This window comes from Carassius carassius, chromosome 4 (assembly GCF_963082965.1).
Source record: "Carassius carassius chromosome 4, fCarCar2.1, whole genome shotgun sequence".
Lineage (NCBI taxonomy): Eukaryota > Metazoa > Chordata > Actinopteri > Cypriniformes > Cyprinidae > Carassius > Carassius carassius.
In genome coordinates, this window is record NC_081758.1 from 29,362,827 (window position 1) to 29,390,540 (window position 27,714).

General features: G+C 38.2%; 1 protein-coding gene and 1 long non-coding RNA gene across 4 annotated transcripts; both read left to right on the top strand.

Moving 5' to 3' along the window:
• Nucleotides 1–27,672, top strand: LOC132139710 (glutamate receptor ionotropic, NMDA 1-like). 3 transcript variants are annotated; one of them, XM_059548284.1, is made up of 21 exons: nt 1–717; nt 8,104–8,238; nt 8,760–8,936; nt 10,667–10,729; nt 11,468–11,565; nt 12,378–12,499; nt 13,206–13,380; nt 13,921–14,065; nt 14,948–15,034; nt 15,143–15,278; nt 15,360–15,487; nt 15,665–15,829; nt 16,452–16,570; nt 16,897–17,009; nt 17,144–17,292; nt 17,898–18,055; nt 19,266–19,427; nt 19,594–19,703; nt 20,026–20,171; nt 24,476–24,586; nt 27,119–27,672. In XM_059548284.1, the coding sequence occupies exons 1-21, from the start codon at nt 469–471 to the stop codon at nt 27,182–27,184; spliced, it is 2,814 nt and encodes a 937-aa protein (XP_059404267.1). In that variant the 5' UTR covers nt 1–468; the 3' UTR covers nt 27,185–27,672. The 3 variants fall into 3 exon arrangements, with proteins under 3 accessions (XP_059404267.1, XP_059404265.1, XP_059404266.1); XM_059548282.1 differs by lacking the exon at nt 24,476–24,586 and having other exon boundaries at nt 6–717; XM_059548283.1 differs by lacking the exons at nt 10,667–10,729; nt 24,476–24,586 and having other exon boundaries at nt 8–717.
• On the top strand, nt 8,943–9,901 carry LOC132139711 (uncharacterized). Its single transcript, XR_009433650.1, has 2 exons — nt 8,943–9,517; nt 9,562–9,901. It is a non-coding gene; the product is annotated as an uncharacterized LOC132139711 (long non-coding RNA).
• Nucleotides 27,673–27,714: the final 42 nt, after the last annotated feature.

Here is a 27,714-nt window from a genome sequence, read left to right on the forward strand (position 1 = left end):
GCTCCGTGATATCAGGCGTAATCTGCGAGTGCGCGCATCAGTGCGCGAGCACAGCTCTCAGCACCAAGGACAGCGGTCTCTCACAGAGCATCAGGTCACCCTTGACAAAACCTTGACTACGATTCACTCAAGAGCGGGAGAAGTGAATGCAGATGACTACAGCATTACTGCAATACTGATTCTTCCACCTTCTCCTGAGAGAGAGAGACAGTGCATAGCCTATGTGAGGCGACTATCAACAGGAGCGAGCATCATTTTCCAAAAAAGGCGTGTTGATATGGTTCTTGAATATGGTTCCAAGAGCGGACTCAATGCGTGAAGCTCATTCCTCTGCGGAGTAGACTTGAGGTGATCGCATTCCAGTGCTGCTGGAGAGGACGCAGTGACAGCGGATCTGTCTCATCAAAGCACATCGACACGCATCCTCCACGGGGAACTCAGCTTGACTTCTCTGCCATCCAGGGCAAAATGCGTCCGGTTCTGTTCGCTTTCCTCATCTCGTGCTCCTGTGCGAGAGGCGGATGCGAACCCAAGACTGTGAATATCGGGGCTGTCCTGAGCCAGAAGAGATATGAACAAGTGTTCAAAGACGCTGTCATCCAAGCTAACAACATTTACGGCAAAGACAAGTTCAAGATGAATGCCATTTCAGTCACACATAAGCCAAACGCCATCCAGATGGCACTCTCCGTGTGTGAGGATCTCATCTCTAACCAGGTAACACCCGCAACCCAGACTCCTCAACTCATACGAAAAGTCAGAAAAACGCATTTTGAAAATACATTGTAATAAAATATTTGAATAAATAGATCAGATTTGAAGTGCGATGTCACACAATCCTCTAAACGTTTGATTTTCAAGAAGAAAAAACGCTACTTTAAAATAACATCTATCTTTTTATCTTAATCATGAGAAATCTATATTATATTTGTATTATATTGTTAATATTTTAAACCTCGACCATTTCTATTGACTTATATTGGACTGTGAAGTCACCAAGTCTCTGCATTTTTGATTCTTGCAGAGAGAAATCTATCTATCTATCTATCTATCTATCTATCTATCTATCTATCTATCTATCTATCTATCTATCTATCTATCTATCTATCTATCTATCTATCTATCGTTTCAGTTGACTCTCCTGTAAATTAGAATTTTATTTTTTTAAAGTTGCCTATAAAGCTTTCATTTTAATTATAATTATTTTTGATACGTTTTTGTATACGAATTAATTCATTTTTATATTTTTATATATAATTTATATATTTTTAGATTTAAGTGTTTCTGGTAAACGCGAAGAAAAATATATCTATAGCCTACGCTATATTTCGCTTACTTTAAAGTCTGAATCATAAACGTGAATTAATTCACGGAAATAAATTTTCAGCCAAATTTAGTCATTGTAACTTTGTATTCTGCAAAGTCAAACGCTGTTGGGAATCTCGACTTTAGAGCACGTCGCACGCAAGAAAACATTCAACAGGATCCGAGGTCCATTTTGACCTTACCGATGAGTGAGCATTCAGCAGCTGCACATTGCTCAGAGCTTAGCCTACATGAACAGAGACTGAAATCATGTAAAGCACATAGGATATGTGGTAACCTGGGATTCATGTGGAGTCATATAAATACAAATTCAAACATATGTCAAACGTTTAAAGTAACGTCATTCACCCCTCTATGAGGCGCCATGACATCACAGCTGGCCCACCGCCTCTATTTTAATGATAAACGTAAAACGAGGCCAACATGGCGCCAGCCTCGTAGATAACAGCTGCTTTGTTCTGCGAGGAAAGCTCTATCAAATTATTACACGGCGGTGGAGGCAGAGAATATGGGCTTCAACGCTAATACGGAGATTACCATCCGAGTCGCACCCGTCCAGGCTGGTACGCGCACACACATAAAGCGTGCGCACGCCATTCATGACAACATGCAAACTGCTGATGTTGGATAAGCACTATACTTTGTACTGTCAGCTGGCTTCTCCAGCAAGGTTAAATACAGTTTTTCTCAGTCGCTTTGGTACATTTCTCGAATCAAACTCGCAATTTGCAAAACAGTAAGTGCATTTCTCAAAACAACTCGTACAAATAGCGAAACACCACGGATTACCTGCAAAAGCCAGTCTCTTGCTCAAAATCCTTAGTTCATCTCTCAAAAATAACTATCTGTGTCAATGAACATGTCAGTGCCATCAGAATGACAAGTCCTTGTGTCATAGTTTACGGATAAGGCAATAGAAATTTACACATTACTGTATGTGGGATATTGATTGAAAGAGACTGGATAGAATTCCCAGTTACACTTTTACTAGTGGTCTATCCCAAAAAATTATAATAATGTAAAAAAAAAAATAATGTCACTGTGATATAGAAATGGAAAAAGAAATATGGGCACAAAGATGAAAATAAGTCAATTGTCAGAATGTGTAACTCTTGTGTTGTCCTCTGTCTATACAGTATAAGCTTTCTAACTGAAGATTCATGAGATGAACCTTTGAGCTATTTCAGAGAAATGGTTTATCATTGGTTTATAATCTACATTCTCCTCATTAGTAAATATTCACTTGCACAATTCATGCCAAATTGACAAAAAGTCTAATAATAATGTGTAAAAAAAAAAAAAGTGTGCTTGGCAGTTTATGACAACTAGATTAACCATTTTGCATTTAATGACTTATACGATGAACTAAAGACCCGATGTTTTGGGGGGTAAGACTATTGCACAGAAAACTATATAATAAATTTTGAGCAACATGACATTAGCAACTGATAATGTAGGAAACAACAGAGAATTGTACATAATCATTTGCATGGATGTACCAAAGCATTTGCAACTTGTTCAAAGAAATGAGAAACTGCTTTTTTGATGTGCACAAGTGACAATAATGTGAGAATTGAACAGGTTGAACAAAAAAAAACCTTTACAATGTCATTGGGATATAGAAAAGATTCACTTGCACAATTCATGCCAAATTGTCAAAAAGTCTAATAATAATGTGTAAAAAAATAAATAAAAAGTGTGCTTGGCAGTTTATGACAACTAGATTAACTATTTAGCATTTAATGACCTATACGATGAACTAAAGATTATATATTTTGAGGGGTAAGACTATTGCACAGAAAACTATATAATACATTTTGAGCGACATGACATTAGCAACTGATAATGTAGGAAACTGCAGATAAATGTGCATAATCAGTTGCATGAATGTACAAAAGCAATTGCAACTTGTTCAAAAGAATGAGAAACTGGTTTTATGATGTGTATAAATGACTAGATGATGTGGAGGTTGTACAAGTAGTTTTGAGAATTTCATTTCTGATTTGAGAAATGCACCAAAGTGACTGAGAAAAACTGTAATTGCTTTGCATTTTAGAAATGCATCAATCACAAATAAAAAGTTTCAAACTAAAACCCCTTACATTGGGCAAATGTTGGCCATTTCAATGGAAAAGAAATACAAATATTACAGTAAAAATATCTGACTTTAACTGCAAGTTACCTTAACATATAAGGCAAAACAATTTCATATATATATATATATATATATATATATATATATATATATATAGCCTATATTTAACAGGAAAGTACACAATGTAAAATTATTGCAAAAATGTAAGTAAAACATTTAAATATTTATTTCTTATAATGTTTGCTATCAGTTACCAACATTCTGTACGTGATAAAGTACAGTCAGCTGGACATTTAAAGGGGTCATATGACATTGCTCAAAGCTGATGGCAGATGTTGTATTTTGACAACGACATTTCATACCTTTTATGGACTTTGACACTGTTATTTACTTGATGGGACAGTCTCAAGCCTCCAGGTTTTCATCCAAAATATCGTAAATTGTGTTCTGAAGACGAACTGAGTTTTTACTGGTTTGGAACGACATGGGGGTAATTTTCATTTTAGGGTGGAGTATCACTTTAATTCTGTAAATTCCCCATGTTAAAATGTCCAACTTTACAGCAGAAAAAAACGTTTACAGCCTAGTTAAAAAAATTATTTTGGTCTATATAACAAATTTTGCCCTTCATGACAACTGTGGGTGGGGGGGGGGGGGGGGGTTGAATGTTTTTATAACACATCTGTTTAAATTATATTAAGCCTTAAAGTTCTGCATAAATAAGGGCGTGGCGGATTTGACGAAGGACACATGTGACGACCCCGGGCTGGACTCCACTTCATCCACAGTAAAATCTGATCCTGCGATCCACAGTTCCAAGTTGATGTATTTCCTCAGCGACCAGCACGGATCAGCTCTAGACCTGACGATGTGGATATCATCCTCTTTTGGAAGGCAAAACAAAGTAGTTTCACTTTCACAACGAAATACATGGTCCCTACGACATGGCGACAACAACAATACTACAGCGAGAATAAAAGTTATGCCTTCTTTCTTTGCATGAACATTTGGGTGGTGATAGGCAAATCTTCCCACAATGTGACATAGACGTGGGGGCATGTTTAAATGAGGCTTTTTAGGGGAGCGTTGACAATTATAAAGAAAATCTCTTTGGATTGGAGACTTTAGCCTTTGCAATTTTACAGATCTTCTTTATGCACCAAGAGTTTGTTACACTCCAAAGAGAATTTTTTTTCTTAAAATTGCATCATATGACCCCTTTAAACCGGCTGACTACATTATCCAGTCTATCATAGGTCTACTGTGGCGGGAGGAGCACAAGACAGACACAGTGGGCGTGGTGTCAAGCCTCGGGTAGGCTTTTATTAACAGAAAATAAAATAAAACAGGGAATAAGAGTGGCCAAAGGGGGAGAGTGTCCAAAACAACAGGGAATCTGGTGTCCTCGTCATGCTGCAGGGTTTGTGTGGGACGGGCAGTGTTCATGGAGGAAGGGTCCAGGTAAGGGGCGGAGTCCGGCGGCCGCACGCGCTCCCCTCTTCGGTCCGGGGCGCTTCCTCTAGCAGCCGCATCACTCTCGTTGGCCGCAGCGCTGGCAGGGGATGGACGGCCCGGCATCCTGGCCCGTCGGCCGTGTAAACGGGTGCGGTTCCCATCCGGATCGCGGGTCCGGCAGCTCACGTCTCTGGTGGCGCGGGAGTCCCTCAACTGTATAAACTCTGGCCACCCCTAGGATTATTTACAGTGGGTCCTATTAATTTAAATGCAGAATGTAAATTCACAATAGTTTAAGAAGTGAAAAAAAAGTGCAGCACCTGCTGCAGCCACAGTTTTGCGTCTCTGAGCACATAGGCGGTATAGGCAAATGCTAAGGGCGCCACTCATCCATAGGGGCGCCAGAATGAGTGAACGAGTGAATTTTTTTTTTTACATATATTTTTTTATAATAGGCTACTATTTAAAAAACATTAATTCGAAATACTACCAAATAAAGCAAAAATTCGAAATACTACCAAATAAAGCAAAAAAAAAAAAAAAAAAGTCCGGCTCTTCAATCTTCCCCCGCCCATCGAGTGCTTGAAGTGCGTCAGAAACAGAGCGCGCGCACGATCAGTTGTTGGTAATTTGTTGTGTAGCGTGCCCGACGCCGCATCCAATGTAGACAGCACTGCTTTTGTTAACACACAGCTCGTAGAAACGGGCCTGGCAGCTCGCGCCAGTTCTAGACACGGTGAAAGTTTCCTGATTGTGACGGAAGGCCGAATTTAAATGACACATTATAAATGAGCATAGTCTGCGATAGATACAGTGCCAAAAAGAAGAGAAGAGGATAAAGACAGAGGTAAAGAGATGTAGTGAAAGAACAATTTATTGCATATGAGTAAGATACTATAATTTCATTGCAGTTATTTTTACCTTAAACTTAATGTTAACAGTTGTTCTGAGTCCCCAGACTGTGATTTTGTACAATCATGTCAGTTTTAAGACGCATTTTTTATTATCACTTTTTTATTAATGTTTTACTCTACAGTTGTGCAGGGGATACAGTACAGACCAAAAGTTTGGAAACATTACTATTTTTAATGTTTTTGAAAGAAGTTTCTTCTGCTCATCAAGCCTGCATTTATTTGATCAAAAATACAGAAAAAATGTAATATTGTGATATATTATTACAATTTAAAATAATATGTTTTCAATTTATTATACTTTAAATTATCATTTATTTCTGTGATGCAAAGCTGAATTTTCAGCATCATTACTCCATTCTTCAGTGTCACATGTGACATCCGGTCTATCACATGATCCTTTAGAAATCATTCTAATATGATGATTTATTATGAGTGTTGGAAACAGTTCTGCTGTAATGTGTGTGTGTGTGTGTATATATGCTAAATCATGAATACAATGACAGGATGACAGGGTGAAATGGGCTGTGATGCATGGGGCGCCAGGTAAAATCTTTCCTAGGGCAGCAAATTGGTCAGGGCCGGTGTTCTGTCGATTTGTGCTGCCTTGTCGAAAAATGCTACCTCCCATTAAAACCAATGGTAGCATAATTCGATAGCGAAAAGTGTTACCTATCAGATTTTGCTTCATGCATGATATTAATAAGGTGTGAGGCTTTATTAACATGTACACCTACCCCAACCCTAAACCTACCCTTACAGTATGATAAATACAGTGTTGGTAGCATAATCTGATAGGTAGCATTATTTGTCAGAACACCTGCCCTGTCTGAGCAACATTAAAGTGTTTCGTTCCGGAATGAATCAACCGTTTAAATGATTCGGTTCAATCGCAATGACTCACTTATTAACAGTGACTCGCTGCCACCTATTGGCGGTTTTAATTTCACATTTAATGGAACCTTTTCATTTTTTAAATAATTTCAAACATCGGTTTTCAATGTTTTATCTTTAAAATATCAAAACATTATTTATTCATTTGTAACTGCAGGTTAAAGTATTCCATGTTCCACGGAGCTGCATTAAACAGTGTGTAAAAACATCTAAATGGCACTTCAGATGCAGCCTCTGTTTTATCTACATTGCAAAGATCAATTTTGTTGATACTGATTGCATTTGCTTGTTAACAGCCCAAATGCAAGTATTTGACCTAAAATATGGTGCACACTTTTAGAAACAATGGTGTAAAGGTAAAAAAAAAAACCTCAGGTGTCAGCACAATTAAAAATAAGATATCAGCACAATAACACTCAGCAAAATAGTGTAATTATCGATAAAATCCTAGAACTCACAGAGATATAACTTTTTGTCTATATTGCAAACCCTTAATTTTTTTTTCTTTATTTTAATGTGCCACCCCCAAAATTTACTGTGGCCTCATTTGGCCACCCCTGTTAACATTTTCTGGGGGCGCCACTGCGGTGATGAGGCTCCATTTCCTTCAGGTGTGGCCCATCACACGCCGCCAGCCCTGACTCGTCCAGCGCCCCTCCTCTCACACACCCACTCCAGTCGGGAGCCTGGTGAAGGGCGGCGATTTAGGACAGGGTGGCGGTGACAATCAGGGAGGAGGCATCTGACTCGTCACACTACACACCAAATAAATAAATAAATGGCAAATATTGATTTGAAATTATTTTGTAATTTTACCCGTATTGTCTCAAAACTTTTGCTAAATAAAAAACAATCGTACAAGAGAACGTAGAATATTACTGATTTCCTCCGTCTGAGGTCATTTTTGCTACTGTCGATCAGTGAAACCCAAGATGACACTCAATGCATATAAAACAAGAGTGTAAAGACAAAGCGTTCCAGTTTCAGTTACCCGGATGAGCTGAATATTGCCCAATAGTTCCCTACGAAGTGGACTTTACTTCACACACCAAATAAAGTGAGATTTCTAATTGCAGAAGCATGATTAGTTTAGGCCCTGCACACTGTATTGGGAAGAAGAGTAAATGGATACCTCGCTCCACAAAAAGCATGGTCTTCTAGTTTACTATTAATAATAGTTAAAGTATTGTTATGGGTCTGGTTATCAGTATTTTTCTATTATAGATTTTAGTTGGTGAAGTAGGTTTGTATATACATTGTGTCATTAATTCATTAGTGATGTACTGATCAATTGATTTATTTTAAAATATGTTAGGATACAGGTAGGCTACCAAAATAGCTTAGAAGTGTTTGTGACAAATTCAAATCAAGTTATAAAGCTTTGCCAGATTTGTCTCCTCACTATGTTTCTCATGTCTTCAGGTGTATGCGATCTTGGTGAGCCACCCACCCCAGTCCAACGACCATCTGACTCCCACTCCAGTGTCCTACACAGCTGGTTTTTACCGTATCCCTGTAGTGGGCCTCACCACTCGGATGTCCATCTACTCCGATAAGGTGAGTGTGGGAGACCACCAGCAGCTGGTTTATGACTCATTACATTTCAGCCAGAAATTCTGCTTGCGCTTCACTGCAGATGTTATCTTATCCTTTTCTTCAGTCACATTTTAAATATGGTTTGCTTATAGTTTTAAAGTGTGAAAACCTTTTCTGTAAGATATACTAGTGTAGCGAAGCCCTGAAAATATGTTTTTACATAATGGTCCACCTCCATTACGTTTTTCTACTCCTCGTAAAAAGCAGAATCATTTGATAAATGTTTATTATAGTTTTCAGTTCTAGTGTGGTCATTTTTTAGACCTTGAATTAAAAACTTGTATAAATACTGCATATAGCATTATGATCAATTGACTCTTTTAGATTCACTTATACTCTTTGCCTTATGGCATCTTTGGCACACTTAGAAGTTTGGATCCTTCTCTAAAGTAATTACAGTTAAAGTGATTAAATCCTAATGAACTGAAATTGCCTCGGGCCTTTGAGATTCACTAGTTGTTTTCCCCCAACCGTCCATCTAGAGCATCCACCTCTCCTTCCTGCGCACGGTGCCACCCTATTCCCACCAAGCCCAAGTGTGGTTTGACATGATGCGTGAGTTCCAGTGGAATCACATCATCCTGATTGTGAGTGATGACCACGAGGGCAGAGCAGCACAAAAAAGACTAGAAACCCTGCTGGAGGAGAGGGAGACGAAGGTGAGATTGTGGACTGCCGACTCACTCGGGCCAGCATGTAAATGAGCGTGCGTGTGTAAGTCAGCGTGTGTTCCTGTAATCAAAATCTCAGAGGTCCTCTATATATGTTAAACGTTTCCTTTTTTCTGTTGTGTAAACACATTTCTTTCCATTGGCTAACATTATTTATGCCAGAGGCATCAGCAGCGTCTTAAGTGGTTTATCTGCAAAGCGTTGTACTTTTCTACTCATCTCACATTGCTTTTTACCATAGTCAGATTCTCCTATTTGTCTATCCACAACAGGAGCAAAATGAGGGACTTAGCCTGGGGCTGTGCAAAAAATCAACGGCAAGAGAATTTGGTTGCTTTGAATTTCTGGGATTCTGTGAGCATTTCTTCCCAGCAACAGACTATGACTGATTTATTGAGTGAGCTCTGTGTGCAGCTTTGTGCTGGTCAATATTGCACATTATGTAAGAAAGTATTTCACAACATATGTGAAGATAAAGGAGGTTACACACCATGTGAGCATTAAACCTCTTCAACTTTTGCATTTGTACAGATATATATGATTATAGTGAAAAGTTACATATGCATTGTGTAAATTAGAATAGAATAATGATTTGTAATTCAGTAAAAAAGAGACAAATCTTTGGGATCTGAATCCATTAGCATGGCACTGTATTTTTAGGACACCTGCAATGTCATTTTCAGTACTGGCAGCTCCGAGGCCAGCTGTTTCGTGCACAATCTCAGATTGTTTGAGAGTCAGTAGAAGGGCTGTTATTACAACAAAACTTTGCATGCATGTTGTCCACATGGTTGTATACACACACACACACACACACACACACACACACACATATATATACACATATATATATATACACACATACATACATACACTTAATTAATTACTGAAAAAACAATCATCCCACAAATCTGGCTGAGAATATGTTAAGCTGCTGAAGCCTAAAACAGTCAGGCACAAAAAAATTGTAAAAATACAAATATGTATTAAATGCATAATGCATAAAAATAATCTAAAATAATCCATGTCAATCCATTTAATCTAGCAGAGTTTTACTTTTTAATTTTATTTGTGCTCTGCAAAAGCAACAAATGCTTGACAGACAAACAGAAAATATAGTTATCCAGATCCTGTGGCTCTGAAGAATTTAAATTATCTTGATAGAATGCTTGACATTCTTTATTTAAATATTGCCACAAGTCCATATGTCTGGACAGATATGTCTTGTGGCAGCAACTTGTATGTACTGTAGCTGATGTTCTTTTACAGTAGATTGGTGAATAAAGAAATTAAAATCAATGGATGGGATTAGGTTGCGCTTGAATGTACTGCAAAATTAACAAACAGAAATTCATTATAAAGAAATAGAGTTCAAAATATATTAGCATTTATTATTAATTGTGCTAAAGCAAGGAGCACACTCAGGGCAAGTGTATTAATTAAATGCAAGAGATAAAGTTATATTAAAATGAAATATTATGAAGAGAATTAAAGGAGGAGAAGTCATCGTAATAATAGCATACAGGTTCTGGTCATGGGATAGATAAGGTTGTTTGCTCCATGTAGTCTTTGTTGATGTTTTTGCAAGCCCCAGGATTAGAGTTTCCCAATTTGAAGCAGAAAAGTGGAGATTTGTTGGAATGCTTTACTGCGCACCATTTATAACTGTTTATAATATTCTGTGTCTGCATATTTTCTCTGTGCACATTATTCATCAGAGTAAAAACAGGAACTATGAAAGCCTCGACCAACTGTCCTTTGACAACAAGCGAGGACCCAAGGTATATTTGCATGGTCAATGCACGCCGCCCAAAAGTTATCTGAAACTAGCCACTAGAAAGCAGTCAAACAATCAACAAACCGATTCCAGAGATCCTTATCCTGCCAGCACGTCTATTTATTTGTTTGGATTCTTTTTATGATTTCAATCGAGAATGGGTTATTTTTTCTGTTAAAGCGTATACAAAAACTCGCTCCCCCACCTCTCACTTTTTTATTTTTGTGTAAAGGAATGCATGTATTGAAGCCAGCAAGATTGCAAGTCTATTCTTTTGACACAGTGCGTGGAGATCTGGTCGTGTGGGACAGGCACTATCCAGATGTTACTCCCACCTTTCTGCTGCATTTCTTCCTTTTTGTTGGTTTTTTTGTTTTGTTTCTGGTTGGTAAAGAAGCCACCACCACCACCACCACCTTCCTTCACCTGTTTTTTTCTTTCCGGTTGCATCAATCTTCTTCTCCCTCTTCCTCTAACATGCACGTTTTTCCTTGGAATCTTGATTCCTTTGAGTTTGCATGTGAAAATGCAGAACTTTTTACCTGCTCCAAGCTTTCTTAGGTTTTTTTTTTCATCTAAGCAGAATATTAAGCAGATTTACTTTTTTTACTTCATTTTTTTCAAACCCACTCCCTCCGAAAAAAAGAGAGAAAACAAGAAAAAAAAAATGCAAGTGCTCAAAGAGCATGGTTCATGGTGGGGATGAGTCAACTACTTGACTAATGTTGTGTCCTAATCCCAGGCAGAGAAAGTGCTCCTGTTCAGCCAAGACACAAATCTGACGGCTCTGCTCCAGGAAGCCAAAGAGCTAGAGGCCCGAGTTATCATCCTGTCTGCAAGGTGAGTTTGTCTCTGTTTAACCCATCACTCCTAATCGTTAATCTTACGGAATAATACATGTGGCTAGTGCAGGCAAAAATGGTGAAGGCTGGGTTGGAGAATTCTAAAAATTCCAAAACATATTTGTGCTGCTATTTAAATCATTTGGAATTTGAATTGAATTGGTCACATCTCACAAGAAATTTAGAATTCAAATAGATTAGAATGATAGAACTTCGATTGGACTTATATACTAGATTGCAAGTAAAGGAAATTCAGGTAGTGCATTCTGGGAAAGAAAGTGTTCTATCCTGGGACTGTATTACAGAAACATCCTAACTTAGAATTCTATCCAATCTGCTTAAAATAAGAATTTAAAAGATATTCTAGGTGCACTGCATATATTTTTGAAAAGTGAACCAGCTCAGTGAATTTATACATTAAAATATGAGAAAGAATAGAAAGAAATGAAGCTAAAATGATGTCCAGCCTCAGTACAAACACATCATAAGGCGTTCTCGGATTAAATGAGCCAACATCTAATTTGTTAACAAGAGATTGCCTCAAAATGTCAAACAGTTTCCCTGCCCTTCATGAGTCACTCATAATCAGGCCCACACAGACTTAGGGGAAATCTGAGGCATTCTGCGTAACAATGCAAAATGTGTTTTACACACTTGCTGGTGACTACAAACATACTTGACCAAAAAATACACTAAGAAATGTGTAGAATAGTTGATTGATACTCTGATACTCTGGCTCATAACATAACAATTGGAGGTGTTTACTCCAATTACTCCAGTCTCTTACTACCAATCTTTACCCACTCACAGTGAAGACGAAGCTGCAGCCATTTACAAAGCAGCACGCCAGCTCAATATGACAGGCTCTGGTTATGTGTGGCTGGTTGGAGAAAGGGAGATGTCTGGTAAAGCACTGAGTGAAGCCCCAGATGGTATGTACTTTTCATCCTCTCCATTTTCATCCACTCGTTCTCTCTCTCTCTGTGTCTCTCTCTCACAGACTTTTTAACAAACGGAATATGTTTGCCTTTTAAGCTTTTTATGCGATTACAATTTGCAATCCCCGTCGGCGAATCAGTGTCTGTGCTGTATTGCGTGTTTAAACGTTTAAACATCTCCATGTTTAAAGGTTTTAAACACAGTGATTCTTTACTCATTGTACTGTGCTTTATGTCTAATGTTTAATTTGTTTCATTTTTGAGTGTTTGTCCTTTCTTTCAGTAGACAACAAATGATGCAATTAAGAGTTGTGGTAATCCATATTGGTTTGAATGTGCATACATTTTTAAGGTTTGGCTGTCATGAGTTTATTTATAAGTGGTGCATTGCTACCTCCACATTGAGGTGTGAAACGATGGTAAGCGACAACCGCATTTCTTTGTTCCCGGCTTCTTTATACACATCCATGTTCAACTTCACGCCATTCTACTCAGTGCTGTCCCTGTCCTAACCCCCCATGACTTTCACAGTCCTTCTGTCTGTTTTGAGAAAATTTATAGCCCATATGCAATGCACGTTTGTTTCTTTCTCTGGCAATGTGTGCATTTCTTTATTACGAGTATGCATTGACATGCTCTTGAAGTGAGAGTCGTATTGTGAGGCATTGGCCAACCCCATGTAATGTTGTCAACTGGGCAGGCTTGCTCGGCCTTCAGCTTATCAATGGCAAGAACGAGTCTGCGCACATCTACGATGCCGTGGCTGTGGTGGCCCAGTCCATTCAGGAGCTCTTTGAGAAGGAGAATATCACAGAGCCTCCTCGAGGCTGTGTTGGCAATACAAACATCTGGAAGACTGGCCCACTCTTCAAACGGTGAGGCCAGGGATGAGCGCTGGCTAGCATTCGCTAGCTTTCCAACCAACCATCCATTTGCTGTCATGCATTATCATACATAACCACTAGTCTGGCACTGACAAGAGTGGAAGCTTTCACACCACAAACATTGAAATCGTTAGTTTTTGGCTTCTGAAACCATGCCTCGACTCATCAAACAGAGTAATAAATGAGTGCAAGGACACATCAAGCCTGTTAAGTAGTTGATTACATTGGCCTTGTGAAATCTGGTGGCACCTATTTGCATTTGAGACCCAATTTGAGACCCTTTAAGGTGTCATTTCTGTTCTCCTATGTCTGTGCCTGCACATTATATGTGCCATCTGACTCCACCCCACTCACTCGACATCCCCTAACTCTTCCCTAGTAAGTCGTCATGTCTTTTCCTGAGACATACCTGCATCTCCCATCTCTGAATTTCTGGTAAACTTCCATTACTTCCAGTCATCGTCAATGTCTTCCTTTTTTGTATAAATTAGTATTTTGTGCCTTTTCTAAAACCCCCCTCTGGTGTATTAGAGTACTGATGTCATCCAAGTATCCAGATGGCCTGACAGGCCGCGTGGAGTTTAATGATGACGGAGACAGGAGGTTCGCCCACTACAGCATTCTGAACTACCAGAAAACCCGGCTTGTGCAAGTGGGCGTCTACAATGGCTCACAAGTATGAAATCAGCTCAGTCTTTTTAATAAGCTGTCCTTCTGCTCAGTGCAAACATTTGCTATTTTAACAGTTTGGACAGTTGCATACTATAATTTTATTGTAACACTTCACAGTAAGGTTACAGTATGTAAGTATCATGAACCATCAAATGAACAGCATTGATTTTTCACCAGAAATGTTCATTTATAAATATACTGTAGTTAATTATTATTGAATCCAATGGAATCCATGGAATCCAAAACAGAATCCAATGGAATCCAAAAAAGTTAAAAAGACTTCACATTATGGCTTATCGTAATAGAAAAATTAAAAATAACTTAAACACTGCACACTGATGCATTTCGGCCATGAATTGCATTTTTATGATCTTGCAATCTATGCTTAGTTTGACCCAAATAGAATCAACTGCAAGGACATTGAAGCCTATAGATTACATAGGTGCTTACAGTTTATAAAGGATCTAATTAAATATATTTTCTTTGTGCAGTTTTCTTTGCATACTATAGTTCATTGTTAATTTGAAGAACTCTAGCTGTTAATTCAATTATACAAATTGAAGTAGTATAAGTTGAAATTTTCACATTTCTACAAAGTTAACATTTAACCAAGAATATGTTTTAAAGGTGATTAAGTAAACGCACTGAAAACATTGAAATAACAACATTTATTCCAATTATTTTAAATGATGCTAACAAATGAGCAAAAAAGAGCCTACAAATGCAGTGAAAACATCTCTCTCTCTCTTTCTCTCTCTCTCTATATACATTTTTTATTGTCTGAAAAACAATTATATTAAATTGTTTTTAGAATATCCCAAAAGTAAAAGAATTTATAGTAATGGAAATCAATGAATGTGATTGATGACAAAATATTTTGTTCTAGGTTGTAATGAACACTCAGAGGAAGATTATTTGGCCAGGAGGAGAGACTGAAAAGCCAAAAGGCTATCAAATGTCAACACGATTGAAGGTACTTCATTGCAAGGCTTTTTTATTCATCTTTTTTTTCTAAAACAACAAAGAAATAAATATAATAAGAACATTACATTGACATTTAGTTGTCTCGTTCCATTGCTAGATTGTCACCATTCATCAAGAGCCCTTTGTCTATGTGAAACCAACACTACGAGATGGAACATGTAAGGAAGAGTACACTGTAAATGGAGTCCTGATCAAAAAAGTGATCTGCACTGGCCCTAATGAGACCATTCCAGGTAGACATTATGTATTATATTATATACAGTTTGTTGGACTAAAGTGCTTTGTCCAGATCTGACTGGCTTGTGTAACTATAGGTCGCCCCACAGTGCCTCAGTGTTGCTATGGGTTCTGCATTGACCTCTTAATCAAACTTGCAATGACAATGAACTTCACCTATGAAGTGCATCTAGTCGCCGATGGCAAATTTGGCACTCAGGAGCGTGTGAGTAATACGATGACTTTATTGATTTTCTTCACCTGCCTGAAGCTTTGCATGTCTTTTCCAAGGTCATGCAACTGGGCATTTTCAAGTCTTTCTTCACAGATGCTGTTAAGAATCTGCTGAAATATACATAAAGTAAAGTGCATTTAAAATGCATCGTTTTCTCCATGACACCAGGTAAATAACAGCAACAAGAAGGAGTGGAATGGCATGATGGGAGAGCTCCTGAGTGGCTTGGCAGACATGATCGTGGCTCCACTTACAATCAACAATGAACGAGCCCAGTATATAGAGTTCTCAAAACCGTTCAAGTACCAGGGGCTCACAATACTTGTCAAAAAGGTAAGCCTCAGATGACCTACAGATCATCATTTTACATGTACATACTTTGAAGGGACAGTTCATTCAAAAATGAAAAAAATGGAAAATCAATGGCATCCAGTTCTAGATCCCACTACCTTTCGATGTATGGGCAAAAATGGTTCTTTAAAATATCTTGTTTTCTGTTCCACATAATAATAAAAAAAGACATACTGGTTTGCTATAATATGAAGTTGAATTTTCTGCTTTTGGATGCACTATCCCTTTGAAACTGTATTATTCCCTGCGACCAATGAGGGGGAAAAATGGAAGATCTGGGGTCAGTTTCATTTGAGTTTTCAACTTCAAGTTTCAAATAAAGTATCTGAAATGTAATTAATTTTTGGAAAAATCCTCTGAGAACATGATTTTCTGGGACGGAAATAGTATTACATTTTCTTGATTTAATGGAATTCCCAGAAGTGGGCTTATCTCTGTACTGAGAAAATGCTGTGATAAATCAATTGACTCTGGAGTAGAGTGAAATCTATTAATACACCTCTGATCAGTGTAGATGTAGACTCCATTTGATGGTCCATATGGTGATGCTTGTTTTGATGTGGGTGGTGTTTGTTGGATTGGATAAAGCTGTGTTGTTTTGCAGGAAATACCACGCAGTACACTGGACTCGTTCATGCAGCCTTTTCAGAGCACTCTGTGGTTACTGGTGGGTCTATCGGTCCATGTTGTGGCGGTGATGCTCTACCTATTAGACCGTTTCAGGTAAAGGACAATATTTGTTGACACCTTAATGGGATAGTTTATCCAAAAATGTACTGTCTGTCATCCATTTGCTCACCCTCATGTCATTCTAAAACTGTATGATGTTTTGAAAATCATGAAGAAAATGACATAAAGATGACAGGATTTCAATTTTGGGGTGAACTATCCCTTTAAACCTCATCCATGGATAGATGTAAGAATGACTGAACACACAGATATGAAAATGAAGCTTGATATTAAAGTCTGCAGGAGTTCAACATTTGTAACATTTTCTCAATGCAGTTTAACAGCATCTGTCTCTGACTGATATGCACTTTTCTGTGCAGCCCGTTTGGAAGGTTTAAAGTAAATAGTGAAGAGGAAGAAGAAGACGCCCTCACCTTATCCTCTGCTATGTGGTTCTCCTGGGGTGTACTTCTGAACTCCGGCATTGGAGAAGGTAGACATCAGCAATAAGATTATTATTCGGTCGGTTGGAGCTGTGATCTGGAAATATTGCTGAATCTGTGTTTGTTTGATTTGCAGTGAGCATAATTTTCTTTAGCACTCTCACCTCTCCGCTTACATTCACAGGTGCCCCTCGGAGCTTTTCAGCAAGGATTTTAGGTATGGTGTGGGCTGGTTTTGCTATGATTATAGTTGCATCTTATACTGCCAATTTGGCAGCCTTCCTAGTGCTGGATCGGCCTGAGGAGCGCATTACCGGCATCAACGACCCTAGGGTGAGTGCTAAATATGAAGCATGTTATATAACAGAATATCAAATAAGACCCTAAATTACCATGCACCGAGATTTCACATGCTGTAAAAACACCACATATAATTAACCAAAGCGAGGACACATTTGAGGACCCACATTAAGGGTCATTTGTTCACTACGGTTATTTTTATTTGTCTTGTTTCATCATAACAACCTATGTCAGTTCTGTCATATGGGCTGAGAATTTACAAAGAACTCAATGCAAACATTTGAAAAAAGAAATTTAGAAAGAAATATAGATATTTAATGATATTTTCTAATATAAAATGAGATATTTATTGATACATTTACAATCGTGTCAATCTTACAGAGGTATGTGCATAGAAACATGACTTGAGTGAACATTTTTAGGTCATGCTCACCTTGGTTTGCCTTTATTCCCACAGCCGTTTTCCTCTCAGAAATATTTCATGTCAATTCAGAGACAAAAAAGTCCATATTTTTGATTTGCAGACACCAAACACCAGTTAACTTTAATAATTCAGCATGTTTTGAATACATTTTTCTTATATGGCCCCCATTTATCATAGTTCATCCAGACCGTCCCACTGTTACCTTGTATTCCAGCTGCGAAACCCATCAGACAAGTTCATCTACGCCACAGTGAAGCAGAGCTCTGTGGACATTTACTTCCGGCGCCAAGTTGAGCTAAGCACCATGTACCGCCACATGGAAAAGCACAACTACGAGAGCGCTGCTGAAGCCATCCAGGCCGTGCGAGACAAGTCAGTCAACAATCAGAGATTCCACTAATAATACTTTTACAACCATTTTTTGCTATGCCAGAACAGGTTTATTTGGAGCTGTTGTATTCAGTCTTTAAAAACATAATATTCAAACACTCTCTTTAGAGGCTGGGCATAGATACCGATGAGAGGAAGCGGGCAGCAGAGAGCTAAATTACCAGTCAGTATAAAGGGTGACGCATGCTCCGTTCCTCTCAGTGTGTGAGTGTGCAAAGAGAAGAGAGAAACTAAACTCCCGTTAGAGTGATTCAGTACACTACTCATGCTGAATACAAAGCAGGGTAGGGAGCTGTATTTTAAAGAAGGACCTTCACTACAAGGCTAAGATGGGAACAGATGGCAGACAGCCAGTGTTTTTAATATATTTTCCTTAATGATTTTTAATATCTAGAGTTCTATAATCTCCAGTAATTAGTTCCACCTACCTCCATTTAGAAGATGCAAGGTTTTTTTTTTCTATTATTATTATCTTTTCATCCAGATGTCTGAAACAATAAAAAAATTGGATTTTTTTTCCTTATTATTTAAACCTGCCAATAAAAAAAGTTTGGGATTTTAAAAAAAAGAAAAAAAAGTAGAACAAAGAAATGTTGTAACCTAAAATGTAGGATAAATACTTCTGAATTATTTCTATTAAATGAGTCAAGTTGTGTCATATATCTCTTTGTACAGACAGACCTTGCTTCCACTGAAGCACAAGATGTTCTTTGGATCATTCTCAAATCATGCTGGATCACGTGAATCATCAGGTTTCACACTTGTGTGCTGCTGTCATTAAAGCAAAAGAAACTAAAATAAGACATTTTGACATTTCTGTTTAATGAATTGATCAAAAGTGACAGCAAATAACTTGTTACAAAACATAAAACTTTTTATTGATTAATGAATGCTGAGGAATGTATTGTGGTTTTAACAAAAATATTAAGCAACACAACTGTTCAGCACTGATAATCATAAGAAATGTTTCTTTAATTAATATTCAGTTATTTGAAATTGCAATATTTCATAGTGTTACTGTTATTACTGTATCAAATTATGCAGCCTTGATGAGCATAATAGACATATTTAAAAATCATATGAAAAATATGAATGCCATTGTAAAGAAAAAAAAATTTAAATAGCAAAAATGAAAAGTTTATCAAGACATATTGAAGTACTTTCAGTATATATACTTTTGTTCTACCCATAGCAAACTCCACGCGTTTATATGGGATTCAGCAGTGTTGGAGTTTGAGGCCTCGCAGAAATGTGACCTGGTCACCACAGGCGAGCTATTTTTCCGCTCTGGATTTGGTATCGGGATGCGTAAAGACAGCCCATGGAAGCAAAATGTCTCACTGGCCATCCTCAGGTAATCTCAGTCAAGACTAACTACAATATGCAGATATACTTTTGTTTGTTTGTCGCTTTTTTCTGTTCCTTTCACATAATCCCTAGGCTTACCACAATCTGTCAACTGTTTCTATTTCTGGAATAACGGATTGTAATACTGATGTGTTGGGTCTCTGAACTAATAGTTCCCATGAGAATGGCTTCATGGAGGACTTGGATAAAACCTGGGTCCGTTATCAGGAGTGTGACTCCAGAAGCAATGCACCAGCCACACTCACATTTGAGAATATGGCAGGTATGATCCACCTCTCATAGGATCCCTTTTGCTTTCTAAAGAGCAATTGATGCTGACCCCAATCAAATCCCTCAAATTTGTTCGGTATCTGTGCTGTTGGTTTGTTAGTAGGGGTTTCTACTTGATTATAGCATCAGGCAGCAGATTAGTAGTAGTCACATAATGTCTCCGCTCATTTAGATTTATTAAAACCAACTTTTCTCATATCACTAATTGTCACTGAAGGTTATGTTGCCAAAAAATGAAGAATGTATTTGGAAATGAATCTCTGTCAATGTGAACAGGCTTCATTAATAATCTCTCTGTATTTTTCATCACACAGGCGTGTTCATGTTGGTGGCTGGTGGTATCGTTGCCGGGATCTTCCTCATCTTCATTGAGATTGCATACAAACGACACAAGGATGCGCGCAGGAAGCAGATGCAGCTGGCTTTTGCAGCAGTTAACGTCTGGAGGAAGAATTTACAGGTACTGCTGCCTCCCATCCCCCTAAACTCTTAGAGCCAAAAAACAGTCCAGTGGTTTCTGCCACAGAACACAGAAATCTCATAGATTTCTTCTAGTCACATGCCTGCATCTGTTACTGATGCAAATTAAAGGTCAATGATGAGGCACAAATTAACACATCACCAAAAGAGCAAACTCAAAAAGAATAGCCAAATAAGGCAGTCAAACTGAGCAGCAAATTGTTCAGTAAGCTAATTCATTTATCAATATATTAATGCGTGCTTTCACTTTTAATTAATTTCTGTTGCACAAGGGATAAGGGGTAAAGAGTTTACAGAGATTTCTTTCAGATCAGTAAACAAAGCTTAGAAATGCAGTACAGACATATGCTGCATTTACACTGATTTTTTTTACTATATACATTTTCTTTTTGACAACCCGCTTATACCTTCTTTAAAAAGTGACCCATATCCGATATGTGCATTTACACTACACAGGCTTAACTTGACGTAGCTCAGTGCATTAGACAGTGATATTAAAAGACCAAACTCTGCACACACTATTAATAAAGCATATTTTGTTTTGAAAAGCAGATTAATAGAGTCTCCACAACAGTTTGCAATAGATTGAAGTGCTCGTCTGTGCACAAGCCGCAGTCACTGATAACAGCAGCAATGAGCACTTAGTATGTGCCAGATTGCCTCTTATTTAACACAAATGAGAAAAATGAATACTCTTCTAGTCAACTAGAGAGGTTTTATTTGTTATAGATATCTGTACAGTGAGATGTTTCAAAAACATTTGACATCCAACTCGCATTAGCAGGAGAATATCCAATCTGTCCGCTTACATGGTAGGTGAGGATGCAAGTATATGTTTCATATCAGATTTATTTCCACATACGAACAAGGCCTAATACTGATCTGCGAAAATCAGAATACATGTTCTTTTTTTCCTGCTTACACATTCATGGGTCATATACAATTTGTGCCAGAATTGGTCACTTCATCCATGCAGTGTAAATGTAACCATAAAACACTTAGCGAAAAACAAAAAAGACAACCAGGCTTTAATAGGGTGAGTTAACAAGGCTAATGAGACACAGGTGCAAACAATGAGTGCTGATGAGACTGGGCAAAGGATTAAGGGACATGTAGTTCGACAAATGGACAACCGGGGCACAGCTGGTGATCATGACAAGTGGTATATTTTTAAGAATATATGATGTATGCAAACTGAAATAATTGATTTTTATTTATTAAAGCCAAAGATGTGATTAGCTAGATCTGGACAATTTGAAACCTTTTCTAAAAAAATTTTATTGCCAAAAGCAGAAGATTAACACTGTCAAGTGAAATGAACACAAAGTAAATATTTTCCAGATTATATTTTTGTAATTTGCTTTGGCTGTAGTTCAAGGGCAATATAAAAGCTAAAAATGTATCTTAGGAAACAACATGTTGTCTTTAAAACATTATGCATAACAATTTTCTCACATACAGTAGGTAGTTCTTCAGTAGCAAAAGCTTAAAAATTCCTGCTTTAGATCATACAAGTAAAGCATAAATAATCAAAGAAATCAAAGTATAATTCACAGTTATGCTCTGTTTATAATAAAGTGTGATCGTGAATCACACTAACACTAATCTAATAAATGAATAAAACCTCATAGTAGTACAAAAATGCCTCGAGGTGAAAAAGATAACAGGCCTATGCATGAATTTGGACATTTGGCCATGCAACAGCACACAAGTGTGCAAAATAATTATTTTATAATTATAATAATAATAAGAGTGGTTGTGTGCAGATCCATGCAAAGACACATTTCTTAATGTCCAATCAAACTGCGCAGCAAGATAAAGCAGCTCCTGCAGCCTCACTACAAATACAGCTTGACAAATAGACACACACACTTTAAAGGAGCCTGTGAGTCTGCTGTGGAGTCAGGGAGATGCATGCTGAGCAGGCAGGCCGAATGTCCCTGCTGTGCTCTAGCAGGGATCAAAGCGTCCTCCCGGTCTATACAGATCAGTGTCTGTCCACTGCTGGCCTCCAGCTGTATCCATACACAATTGGTCACAGGCCAACATGATGTCTGGATGTTGGCAGAAAGTAACAAGGTCAGCCCATTTGAGACTTGAGACCTGGCTGGCTTGCACAACACATGATTCCTGCTATGAACTGCTGTGAATGTTGTTGGAGCGAGTTTCCTAATGGGAAACAAGTCATTGAGCGAGGCCTTGTTACTTTAAACCCATTATTAGCAAGTACATATTTCACCACAAGGCAAAACCTACTAAATCTAACTTACAGATCAACTGATTAACTTCACACATCAGAGAGTCATGTTATAGAGAGTTAAGTGTTTTAACCTTCAGGCTTTACCGCCTACCTGAGTCACAAGACAATGTTGCATGCATAATACGCCCTCATGTGCCGCCCACTTCAAGTCAGAGGTCCAGCATTGTTGTGCGCCAATGAATAATTCTTCCCTGAAAGCTAAAATCAATTATTCCACACAAAACCCGGCACTTATTCCACGTGCACATGCAACGTATGCAAAAGCCGTACACACTACTGTTTCCCGAATGGATGAACAGACAGATCTGCCCTGGACGAATTTGCATTTCAAACCGGAGCGAGCCAGGAGCAGATCGGGAGCCCATGTGATGTGGGCTAGCTGCCCACTCCAGAGGCATTACCTCATCACAGGGCTTTGAAATGCAATGGATGAAAGCACTGGCAGTTAAAGGAGCTCATACGGTCACCCTTTCTGGAGAAACCAGAATGCATTATGTGAAAAAAGATGAAAATATTAATTTGGGCATTTTTTTGTGTTTTGTCTTGTTTCGTTTGCAATGTTTTTTGAAAGAGGCAGACAGTGCCTAATGATTCACGAATGCTGAAAGAATTTAAAATCTCTTACAAAAAAAAAAAAAAACTGTTTAATGCACTTTACTTCACAGAACATTTTGGATGACTTTGGAATAAAGTCCATTTTTGGAGAACAGTTATTAAATATTAAAGAAAAAGAAAAATTAAAGAAAGAAATTCTGCATAATTGTCTTTTATTAATTTGATTCATCTGATCCAACCAACATGCAAAAAGAAAAAGAAAAAATGGGAACTCTGCATGTTTCATGATCACAAGTCTCTTAAATTTCAGATAATTTTACCTTCTTTTTTTTTTTTTTTTGACAAGGTAAGTTCAAATTGTAAAATGTTTCTCTCCAAAAAACGTTATGATACTAAATAATTCTGGATATTTGTAAAAAGAAAAATATCATTTACCCTGAAAAATGTATTTAAAAACTGTATTTTTAGTTCTGTACTTGATGGTTACACAACTTGACATGAGTTATTTAATTACAACTTTTCTTGAATATGGTATGAAAGTTTTCCAAACTAGGTAAAACCAACATGAATACAAATAGTGCATGTGTTAAAAAATCTTTATTGTGGAAACTCTTATACATCATTGGTGTAAACTGGTTTACTAACCTGTTTGTCATAGAATTAATCATACTTTGCTGTAAAGTAAATTGCAGCTGCAGATGTTCACATTTTGAGTCGGTCACTGTAGGGGATAAGACCTACAGTATGTGATAGTCAGTGAGGGAGTGATGGTGCCAGCCAAGGTCAACTGTCATGTCATTCATTTGCATTCCCTTTTTGGTTCTATGTACTGCATGTCTTCTGGTTGAATTCACCAACCCCCTTCCCGACACTCTCATCTCCTCTTATGAGCCCGCACATCCCTTCCTCATCCCTTCATACGCCCATTATACCTTCACCAGGGTATAATGCTAAGGAACTGTGTTAAGTTTGTCTGTTTATTGAAGAGTTATTCATTTTCCTTGAAAACACAAGAACATCTTCTCACTTTAAAAACGGAGCTTGGTTTTTTTCCCATCAGATTGCGTTCATTTTGTTTTTGTCCTTTGCTAATGCTTTGGCTTTCCATTTATGGAGTTGCAGAACTGTCGATGAGTTTGGTCTGATCACATGATCCACAGCAGTCCTCCTCCTCTCCTCTCAGGATTGTAAAAGAGTCGAAGTAAGACTTTACACATTCGCACCCAGTCTATGCCAGTGTCCTCTTTCCTTGTAGTGTCCTGTAGGTGCGTGAAAGCACCATTCTGACTCACAGCCGAGATGGAGAGTGGACAGGAGACGCCATGTTAATTATGATAAGCACTTAAATTAGCAGGGTAGTCCCATTCAGTAGCTTTAATAGTCAAGGTGGGTGGTGATGATTGGAAACCAAACATGCTCTTCCAGAGAGCAGGAATAATTGTTCTACATATACTGTATATTTATTTTAGGATAGGAAAAGTGGTAGAGCAGAACCCGACCCCAAAAAGAAAGCCTCTTTTAGGTCCATCAGTACCAACCTGGCCTCCAACATCAAGAGACGTAGGTCGTCCAAAGACACGGTAAGAAGATTAAGAAAACGACGCCCTGCCTGTACTACTATCTTCTCGCTCTTTTCCTCTTTCTCTTCCTCCTCCTCCACTTCGGCCTGCACTGTTTCTTCATTTTCTTCCTTTCTCCTGTCATCTCATCGCTCCTCTCCAAAACAAACATCTCATCTCAGACTTTCTTCACCTTCACGCATGGTGTTACATTCATTACCACATGTTTGTCAGTCAGCCATCTATGCTCCATCCAGACATCTTTTGGGAAAGCCCAAACAGGGATCTAGCTGCCAGGGAAAGTGTGGAGAGGGAACCGAGGAGCAGATGTTGGGGGGATTTGAGGGTTTGCCCTTGCAGGAGGGGGTGAGGTAGCTTCTCCTTTTTAGCGCCTGTGCTGGTCTTTCTCCTGTGCCTAAACTGGATGTGACTTTACTTTATGCACTTTTCTTTGATCCTTTCTTTATTTGTACTCGTGTGTCTCTCCACTCACCACTCAGTCCTGTAACAATTATTTCCATGTACCTCATCCTCATTACTTTCCCATTTTTTTTTGCTGTCACATATTCACCCTGTATGCCTCCTGCAATGTACGGTATCGCCACTAACAACCAAATACGAGTGACGCTAAAATAACCTGGGCTGTTTCCCTGGCAGGCCTGCACTACCAAGATCCCTGCATTTATTTTTAACCATCCTATGTTTTCTTTGCAGTTCTGTGAATAATAATAATAATAATAATAAAAAACGACTTTTCATTTTAAGGAAATGCTGCTCTGATGGGTTTTGGGTTTACATTTACAATGTATTGAACTCTCAGAGCTAGATTCCCAAATGAGTTCATTCACACAAAGCCTCCAAACTGTGTTTCTTCAGTCCCACAGGTTTAATAAGATGTAGCTCTCAAACCAAACCGCTACCGGCTCTGAGGATTTAATACAAACAAATGTGCAAGCACGAACACAGACTATTTCATTGCATAACTTTAACTGGTTCAGAGTGAATTCTTATTCAATTACTTGCTAGGCATTTTCTGGGTATGACTGACCTAGGGCTTTGTTTCAAACACCCTCAACTTGAAAAATTACTCTGATCGGCAGCTCATTTGGTTGATGGTTTACAAAGAAATATCCATGTAGCTCACATTTCAGTTGGGTTCTCCTTCGGTGAGTTGGTTTAAATAATTTACAGAGGTGTGGGTGAAAAAAGTGTTATTAAAACCTGATATTATTTTAAAATACATTTTCCAGAGATGAAAACAGAACAGGTGCAGATTAAAGATAAAGTCTACTAGCTAAACCGTGCCAAAATGTCTTTTTGAATTGATGTTTATACCCATTACAGTCCTAATCATCTTTTTCTTTTCTATCAGTGTTTTTTATAAATGGATTTGAATGGCGTTTTGAATGTCGGTGTCCACACCACATGCCACACTGCCTCTCTCGTCCTCTACAAGCATGACCCTTCTGGTTGTTGTAGAATAGAGCTCTAAAGCTGTTCCCCTGTTTGTAGACAAGGGGCGCTGTGATTATGACTCAGGATTGACTTGGAACACCATAAAGAACGTTGTTATGAGTGAGGGTATCACAACACCCACAAAGCCACTTCTTTTGATATATATTCAAAACTATATCCCATACCTGTGATTTTAGATAGTTGTAGTGAATTAAAGGGACAGTTCATCAAAAATTTAAATCATATAATTAACTCAGCCTCAGTAACCTTTACTTGACATAACCTGTATGAATTTATTTCTTCTGCCAAACACACGCTTATATATTTTGAACAATGTTTTTGTCTATACATTGAATGTAAGCTAGGTCCAAAACAACACCCAATTGACTTTCATTGCACGGACAAAAAAAAAGACACTGGTACATTCTTCAAAATTTCTTCCTTCGTGCTCCACAGAGGTTCACGGTTGGAATGACGATATGGATGAGTGTAATATTTTCCTATGTGGAGAGCATCACAATAAATAAACCTTTCAGTATAATAATACTATAGAATCACTGAGAAATTGAGAGCTATTGAGGGTGAAACCTGTGTCGAACTGGAATGACCTGCACCTTGTGCTGCATATCAGGACCGACTGTCATATTTCATTAGGACAGTTACTATGGCGACAATACTTCTAGGTCAGGTAAATTATTAGCGATGGGCCAGGAGACAGAGGACTCTCGTTTGTGCCATTACAGGTTTCTTGTGCAGACATTTTTGCATGTGATATATGGTACCTGTTTAAGGAAGCATATTCATTTAGGACTGGAAGCGTGAGCAATGATCCTTTAAGGAAGCAATTGTGCAGTAATGAATCTGTGACCTTGTTCACTCTATTTATCTTGCGACAGTCCAAGGAGGCCTGTCTGTTTTTAAAACATAGCCAAATTATTTTAGATGACAGATAAACATGGCTTGCAGTGGGTGGAGAGATTGCCTCCATCACAACAACGTGAACTAAATACCTGCCACGGGAAGTACAGTGCATATTTAGGATTATGCAAATATACATGCTCTTACTTTTCCCTTTTTCTGTTTCCTCCTCATATATAGCCATATCCTACGGACATTACTGGCCAGCTCAACCTGTCAGACCCGTCTGTGAGCACAGTGGTGTGAAAGTGGAGAGCGAAAGAGAATTTGATGGCAGAAAGAAAGACAGAGAGACTCGAAAAGCAGGATGGTGGGCTCTGAAACAGACAACATCTTCAGCACCGTCATTTGAGCAAAATCCACCCCGTCTCAGCATATGCACGCTGGATATAAAACTTTCATGGACACAATGTGCCAGATTCAACCACACTGGAACAAATTCACACTGCCACACAATTCACACTAGACCAACACACACACAAACACACACAAAGTGCTTCACTTTTTACAGTTTTTTTGCACATATCTAAAACGTTTTTTTTTTTTTTTTTTTTGTAAAATATGTAAATATATATTCAGACTTGTGTTGCTCCACATTAGGTCATCATTCAGTCTTAACAAGAGAAATTATACTGAATTAGTTTTTCACTTTTATGAAATGGATATAATTATGTTTCATACAGTACTCATGTAACATATGTCTTTCTACCTCCACCTAAGATATATGTAGCTTATCTCAAGAGCAAACACAGACCACATCTTTAGTATATATTTAG

Coding starts and splice junctions, on each gene's coding strand:
- LOC132139710 (XM_059548284.1), top strand. CDS start 469: ATGCGTCCGGTTCTGTTCGCTTTCCTCATCTCGTGCTCCTGTGCGAGA. Junction 14,066..14,947: donor GCGTCTACAATGGCTCACAA/GTATGAAATCAG, acceptor ATTTTGTTCTAG/GTTGTAATGAACACTCAGAG. Junction 19,428..19,593: donor GTCTCACTGGCCATCCTCAG/GTAATCTCAGTC, acceptor CTGAACTAATAG/TTCCCATGAGAATGGCTTCA.